The sequence below is a fragment of the Austrofundulus limnaeus genome, unplaced genomic scaffold (genome assembly GCF_001266775.1).
Source record: "Austrofundulus limnaeus strain Quisiro unplaced genomic scaffold, Austrofundulus_limnaeus-1.0 Scaffold1197, whole genome shotgun sequence".
Lineage (NCBI taxonomy): Eukaryota > Metazoa > Chordata > Actinopteri > Cyprinodontiformes > Rivulidae > Austrofundulus > Austrofundulus limnaeus.
Genome location: NW_013953599.1, coordinates 19928 through 27868, shown reverse-complemented (window position 1 = coordinate 27868; position 7941 = coordinate 19928). Strand labels below are relative to the sequence as shown.

The following is a 7941-nucleotide window of genomic DNA, read 5'->3' as shown; positions in this document are numbered from 1 at the left end:
TCTGTAGGTTCTGTAGGGTCTGTAGGTTCTGTAGGGTCTGTAGGTTCTGTAGGGTCTGTAGGGTCTGTGGGTTCTGTAGGGTCTGTGGGGTCTGTGGGGTCTGTAGGTTTTGTAGTGTCTGTAGGGTCTGTAGGTTCTGTCGGGTCTGTAGGTTCTGTCGGGTCTGTAGGGTCTGTAGGGTCTGTAGGTTCTGTAGGGTCTGTAGGTTCTGTAGGGTCTGTAGGTTCTGTAGGGTCTGTAGGGTCTTTAGGGTCTGTAGGTTTTGTAGTGTCTGTAGGTTCTGTAGGGTCTGTAGGGTCTGTAGGGTCTGTAGGTTCTGTAGGGTCTGTAGGGTCTGTAGGGTCTGTAGGTTCTGTAGGGTCTGTAGGGTCTGTAGGGTCTGTAGGGTCTGTAGGTTCTGTAGGTTCTGTAGGGTCTGTAGGTTCTGTAGGGTCTGTAGGGTCTGTAGGTTCTGTAGGTTCTGTAGGGTCTGTAGGGTCTGTAGGTTCTGTCGGGTCTGTAGGTTCTGTAGGGTCTGTGGGGTCTGTAGGTCTGTAGGCTAGAACTGGGACCAGGTGTGTTCAGGTAACCAGGTGTGTTAAATGTTCCCTCAGGTTCTACAGAAGTTGGGTAAAGCTGATGAAACGAAAGACGAACAGTTTGAACAGGTGGTGGTGAACTTCAGGAGACAGGAGGTAAGACATGTGTGTGTGTGTGTGTGTGTGTGTGTGTGTGTGTGGACATGTGTGTGGTTGTGTGTGTGTGTGTGTAGACATGTGTGTGGTTGTGTGTGTGTGTGTGTAGACGTGTGTGGTTGTGTGTGTGTGTGTGTGTGTGTAGACATGTGTGTAGTGTGTGTAGACGTGTGTAACTCACAACCAACACATCCAACCAAGTGAACAACAACAACAAGGACGACAACAACAACAGTCCTGGTCCAGTAGAACCTCCTGTAGCACCAGAGCTCTGTGGTCCACTCAGCGTTGCTTCAGTTCATCTCTCTGAAGGTCCAGCACTGGTTCTAGTTCTGGTTCAGATTCTGGTTCAGGTTCTGGTTCAGATTCTGGTTCAGGTTCTGGACTCTGATCTTTGATTCTTTTATTTAAATCTGTTCTGTTGTTCCAGCTGATCTTTGTCAGGAAGCTGAGTTCTACAACAGGTTCACCAAGTCCAGTTAGGTCCAGTCAGGTCCAGACAGGTCCAGACAGGTCCAGACAGGTCCAGTGTGGTAAAAACAGAAAAAGCGGAGTTTCCTCTGGACTTGAACACACCACAGCTCAGGTCTCATCAGTTGTTCGGATCAGAACATGGACTGGGTCACATGATGGATTAAAACTTTTACATTTTACATCCAGTCAGAAAATGTTCTGAATGGTCCAGTTTGGTCTTCAGGATCAGTCCTGGAGTGTAGTGTGTGTGTAGTGTGTGTAGTGTGTGTAGTGTGTGTAGTGTGTGTAGTGTGTGTGGACATGTGTGAAGTGTGTGTAGTGTGTGTGTGTAGTGTGTGTGTAGTGTGTGTAGTGTGTGTAGACACAGTCCTGGGTTCTAAGCCCAGGATGAGACAACTGAAGCCTGAGGAGCAGATGAAGTGTGAGGAGCAGATGAAGCGTGAGGAGCAGATGAAGTGTGAGGAGCAGATGAAGTCTGAGGAGCAGATGAAGCGTGAGGAGCAGATGAAGTGTGAGGAGCAGATGAAGTCTGAGGAGCAGATGAAGTCTGAGGAGCAGATGAAGTGTGAGGAGCAGATGAAGTCTGAGGAGCAGATGAAGTCTGAGGAGCAGATGAAGCCTGAGGAGCAGATGAAGCCTGAGGAGCAGATGAAGCCTGAGGAGCAGATGAAGCCTGAGGAGCAGATGAAGTGTGAGGAGCAGATGAAGTGTGAGGAGCAGATGAAGTCTGAGGAGCAGATGAAGTGTGAGGAGCAGATGAAGTCTGAGGAGCAGATGAAGCCTGAGGAGCAGATGAAGCCTGAGGAGCAGATGAAGCGTGAGGAGCAGATGAAGCGTGAGGAGCAGATGAAGGAGAAGGTCTGTCTGCAGCCTGATGACAGGAGGAGGAGTCTAACCTGTCCTCCAGGGAGGTTCTACAGAACATCTGGACTGAGCTTCACCAGGTGACCATGTGATCACCTGGTGAAGCTAACGGCTAACGCTAAAAGGTCCAGGTTCTGGATTTATAATTTCTGTACATCAGGGCTATTCAATAGGCGGCCCCCGGGCCACATCTGGCCTGTTGACCGTCCTTGACTGGCCCACCCCCGACTGACCCAACGTAAACCACAAAAACACATTTAAATCATATTTGCTGTGAGAGTTTTAAAAATTCCCACCCTTTCTCTTGTACGTGAACGCACCGCTGCTGGTATCGTAGCAACGCCAGCCCAGAATAGTAACAACCGTGAAAAGATGTCGCTAACAGGTCAGAAACGTAACATTGAGAAGTAAAACGGGCGTTTTAACCCTGCCTGGACTGATTAAGGTGTTTTTTACCTGAAAGACTGAACTCTGACCTCTGTGTTTGATCTGAAATGAAAACCTGTCAGGGTTTAAAGGATGTAACGTTCAGAGGCACCATGTTGACAAACAACGAGCTCTTGGGACAACATTACCTGAAGGGACAGAGCCTGCTAGCATCTTCTAACAGGAGTTCTACATTAGTAAGGACATGGACAGCACAAGAGGGGGCCAGGCGCCTCCCTGTGAGGGTCCTGGACTTTAACAAAGAAAAAAAGACCTTCACTGACTCTGAACCTGTCAGACTGCATGGGTGCAATGTTAGACGAGGTAATCCACGACGATAAAATCAAAGCCAGTGTGACACCTGCAGTGAAAAGCGTGCCCCTCTCAGACCCCTCAAACAGGTGAAGAGTGGAAATATTAGCAACAGATGTTTGAGGCTCTGCTGATGGACCTGAACAAAGCTGAAACCCTGTCAGCAGCAGTGGACGAGTCAACAGATCAGTGTGACACGGCACAGTTGTGTGTGTGTGTGTGTGTGTGTGTGTGTGTGTGTGTGTGTGTGCACTTCTATGATGCAGAACACTGGTGTTTTCACGAGGAGCTGCTCTGCCTTCTACCCCTCAGAGGTGCCACTACAGGCCAGGTGTTCTTTCATAAAATCTCAGCTTTCTTTCAGACAGCGGGTTAGATGTGACCCGGGTCTGTACGCTCTGACTGGTCCATCCATGACTGGGAAGGTGAGTGGACTGACAGCTGTGGCTCCGAGGATGACAGCGTTACACTGTATTGTGCACCAGACCGTGCTGTGTGCCAAACTGAACGGACACTTTAAAAGTGTAATGGACAACGTTATGGTGACTATAAACTTCACACACAACCTCAAGCCTCCAGCATGGCTTGTTTCAGGAGCTGCTGTCTGACATGTCTGCAGAACATCACGACTTCTCCACAGCCACATTAGATGGCTCTCCAAAGGGAACTCACTGGAGTGCTTCTGTGCGCTCAAGGAGGAGATTAAAGTTTTCCTTCATGAAGCAAAACAAAAGGCGGAGGCGCACCTAAACCACATGATGGACACGGACTTTATGGCAGATGTGTGTTTCCTTTCTGATKTGTTCAAACACTTAAATCAGTTAAAGCTCGGACTGCAGGGCAGAGAGAAAACCATCATTGATCTGGTGGAACAGACGCACACATTTCAAGCCAAACTGGAAATATTTTCTGCCGACTTGAGCTCAGGAAGAATGTTGCATTTTCCTACGCTCCACAAATGCATCACACATACGGCAGCTGTCACAGCAGCGATGATGGATTTAGTTGTGAAACTAAAAGACAGCTTTGCCAGCCGACTGAATGGCCTTTCACTCCCCACAGAGGTGATTTACCAAAAACCATTTGCTGCTCTGCTACAGACAACAATCTGTCCGCCAGCGCAAAGGGAGTGGTCCCTTCTGTTGAGGAGGGGGAGTTGGTTCTTGAACTTGTGGACATGCAGTCATCACTGTCGCTGCCTGAAGAGCTGCRCACAAATGGACCATTAAGTTTTGGAGTGACATAAATGTTCACCAGTTCCCAAACCTTAAGAAAGTGGCTGTTACTGTGCTTAGCATGTTTGGCTCCACATWTGTGTGTGAATCAACACATGAACAGAATCAAATCAAACCTGCGACGCTCCATGACTGACTCAACCCTGAACCACTGCCTTCGTGTTGCACCGACTTCACATGAGCCAAACGTCACTGCTATTGTTCAAAACAAAATGTGTCACTTTTCACACTCATGTCATTGAGTCAGCATTTCAATATGCAGAAACTTTAATGTTACAGTTATTAAATGTTCACTTGGTGCGATTTCTTTTATTGTAAAACTTAATGCACTGCTTCAGTTGGCCTTTCTAGTTCAACAAATATATTTTTGCAAACATAAAATGTGAAGATTTTACTGTTGACAAAAGTTGTCTAACCTTTTTTTATTAAACGTGTGTGTTATATACTGTACCTTGTTAAAATGTTCTTGTCAAGGTTTGGACCAAATGTTAAAGTTTGCAATGCACTTCAAACATTTTACTCATCAATAAATGATGCAATATAAATTGTGAATTCATTCATGTATTTCTATGATTTTGTTCATGTGGTAGCATATTTAAAGTTAATCTCAAGAAATAATAAAAGTAGGGGGGTCTTCGGCCCAGTGGCATCTCAACATTTTCTAATCTGGCCCAGCAGACGAGTTGAATAGACCTGAACTGGAGTGCTGGATGAAGCCTTGGCTAACTGTTTTCTCTTTGTTTTGTCAGTCTGAAGGTGCTCGGCTGCAGAGGGAGATGAAGGCCTACATGTCTGCCATTAAAGGTAACTGATCAGTCATGGATTAACTGAGTCCTCCCTAAAAGGACCTCAAACATCTTCTTATATAGATGTTTGAATATTCCTCCCTTCAGTGAAGTGCAGACACCACACTGCTCAGCTTGGGTCTAATCCTAATCCTAAGCCTGTAGGCTGGCCCAGCCTCTGTCTGTGGGTAGGATAATGACATAATGACGATAAACACACATCCAGTATCAACAGGAAACATGTCCAATATAACATGGATAATTTCACTAGTTATTAACTGCTAACGGTTGATAACTTTCTGGTAAAATAAGCTAGGATCTTTCTACTAAACAATACAGAAAGCTAAGGTGTACCTTCAAAATAAAAGCTTCAAGCTACTAATAGATGAAAAATTCCTGCTAAAATATAATCCTTCTGCTTTATTTTGAAATGTGTAAATGGGGTTTCTTACTCCTTGTCAGCACATTTGAGTGATAAAAACCTGCAGATAAACAAGGTAAGCTAGCATGTGCAGTAGCAGTTTCATGTTTCAGCAGCATCTCTCATAAGTGCTTAAAAAGAAAAAAGAAAAACAATGGCACAGAGTGAAAGAAGTGACGGCTTCTGTGGACAAAAGAGGACAGATCAGCAGTTTGGCATCATTTCAGATCGGTTCAATTCAACAGGAGTCAGACTGATGTCTAAAACTTACCAGTAATGATCAATAGAATAGAATAGAATAGAATAGAATAGAATAGAATAGAATAGAATAGAATAGAAGTAGCCTTTATTGTCCCACAGAGGGGAAACTCAGGTGTCACAGCAGCATCTGTACAGAGGTTCAGACACTTGTTACTTTACAAACTATAGATAGTGCACAAAACAAATTAACACCGACTAACCATGATATGAGTACTAATAATACAAAATAAAATATAAAGAATTGTGCAAGGATAGAAAACAATGTGTATTGTTTTAAAGACAGTAGACTATCAGAATCTGATATTAAGAATCAGAAATTGTTTGTTTTCAGTGGAAAACAATCTGAACAGACACACAAGTGTAAAGTGGACAATCTGAATGTAGACAAACAGATGTGTAATTACAGCAGGGTAATGGGTAATAACAGAGCAGGGGATTGGTCAGATTACTGATGATATTAGTGAGCAGTAGTACAAATGATTGTTCAGGTGAGTTATGACAATGAACAGTAACAGTACAAATGATTGTGCAGCAGATGTGTAAACACTTATTGTGATATTTGTTAACACTTATAGTGATTTGTGGGCGTGGTGCTGGTTATAGAGTCTGACAGCTGCTGGGAGGAAGGATCTGTGATAAGGCTCCTTTGTTCACCTGGGATGCAGCAGTCTGTCACTGAAGGAGCTCTGCAGTTCAGCCACAGCTTCATGGGTTGGGAGACGTTGTCCATCAGTCGACCAATAGAAAAGGTTTATATTGTGATACATTTTTCAGCCGTGTGGCCCAGCCCTGTCTGAAGGTCCTGTTGGGTTTGAAACGGACCAAGATCTTGTGTTTGGAGAAAATCCTCCTGAGTTCCTCAGAGACTCCAGCAACATGGCAGCACGATGGCTCAGTGGTTAGCACTGATGCCTCACAGCAAGAAGGTCCTGGGTTCGATCCCTGGTTCAGACCTGGAGTCTTTCTGTGTGGAGTTTGCCTGTTCTCCTTGTGCTTGTGTGGGTTTTCTCCAGGTTCTCCGGTTTTCCCACCTGTAAAAACTTACAATAGGCTGCCCTTTAAAAACAGATCTGTGATGTCACTGGGACTGACCTGATAAATAATGTCAATAAGATATAAGATGGTGATGTGTTTGTGTTTGCTCTACGCTCCGTTCTGTTCTGTGGACTGGTGTTTAGACAACAGTCCAGTGCAGATCTCCACTGGAGGGCATCTTTGGTGTCTTTTTGTTCCTTGTCTTTTCCTTTTGTCCTTGTGGGGACATGTTGTACCTGAAGGTGTAATGGTCTGATGACAAAGTGTTTGTGTTCCAGTGAGTGTTGAGTGTCAAACAGAAGATTATACATTGTTTTGATTTGGTTATAAGTTCTTTACTTGTAAATCTCTATGTTGAGGCTTCCACATCTTCCCAAGTCCAGCAGACACAATGAGCAGGCAGGTTGTTGTTGTTGTTTACAGCCTCTCCGGTAAACATGATGTTGACGTGTCTGCATGAATGCAGCTGGAGACACTGGAGAAGACAGTGATAGTGATGATAGTGGTGATGGTGATGAGGGTGATGATGGTGATGATGATGAGGGTGATGATGATGGTGATGATAGTGGTGATGATGATGATGATGGTGGTGATGATGATGATGATGGTGATGACAGCGGTGATGATGATGATGATGATGATGGTGATGATAGTGATGTGATGATGATGATGATAGTGATGATGATGATGATGATGGTGATGATAGTGATGTGATGATGATGATGATGATGATAGTGATGATGATGATGATGATGGTGATGATAGTGGTGATGATGATGATGATGATGATGGTGATGATAGTGATGTGATGATGATGATGATGGTGATGATGGTGATGATAGTGATGATGATGATGATGGCGATGACAATGATGATGATGATAGTGATGATGATGGTGATGATAGTGATGATGATGATGATGGTGATGATGATGATGGTGATGATGATGATGATAGTGGTGATGATGGTGACTGTGATGATGATGATGGTGATGATAGTGGTGATGATGATGATGATGATGATGATGATAGTGATGATGATAGTGGTGATGATGGTGATGATGATGATGGTGATGATAGTGTTGATGATGATGATGATGATGATAGTGATGATGATGGTGATGATAGTGATGTGATGATGATGATGATGATGGTGATGATAGTGATGATGATAGTGGTGATGATGGTGATGATGATGATGACAGTGATGATGATGATGACAGTGATGGTGATGGTGGTGATGATGGTGATGGTGATGATGATGATGGTGACGATAGTGATAATGATGATGATGATGGTGATGATAGTGATGATGATGATGTGATGACAGTGGTGATGATGATGATGATGATGATGATAGTGATGATGATGATGATGATAGTGGTGATGATGGTGGTGATGATGGTGATGATGATGATGGTGATGATGATGATGGTGATGACAGTGGTGATGATG

The 7941-nt window shown here is 44.2% G+C and overlaps 2 protein-coding genes across 2 annotated transcripts; both read left to right on the top strand.

Moving 5' to 3' along the window:
• Nucleotides 1-593: 593 nt before the first annotated feature.
• Nucleotides 594-4789, top strand: LOC106534522 (amphiphysin; the record flags this gene model as incomplete). The annotated part of the gene is given in 2 exon segments (XM_014031177.1): nt 594-674; nt 4735-4789. Coding segments are annotated over 2 exon segments (136 nt in total), but the record flags the coding sequence as incomplete, so codon positions are not given.
• Nucleotides 1483-2111, top strand: LOC106534521 (trichohyalin-like). Its single transcript, XM_014031176.1, has one exon. The coding sequence runs from the start codon at nt 1536-1538 to the stop codon at nt 2094-2096; it is 561 nt and encodes a 186-aa protein (XP_013886630.1). The 5' UTR covers nt 1483-1535; the 3' UTR covers nt 2097-2111.
• Nucleotides 4790-7941: the final 3152 nt, after the last annotated feature.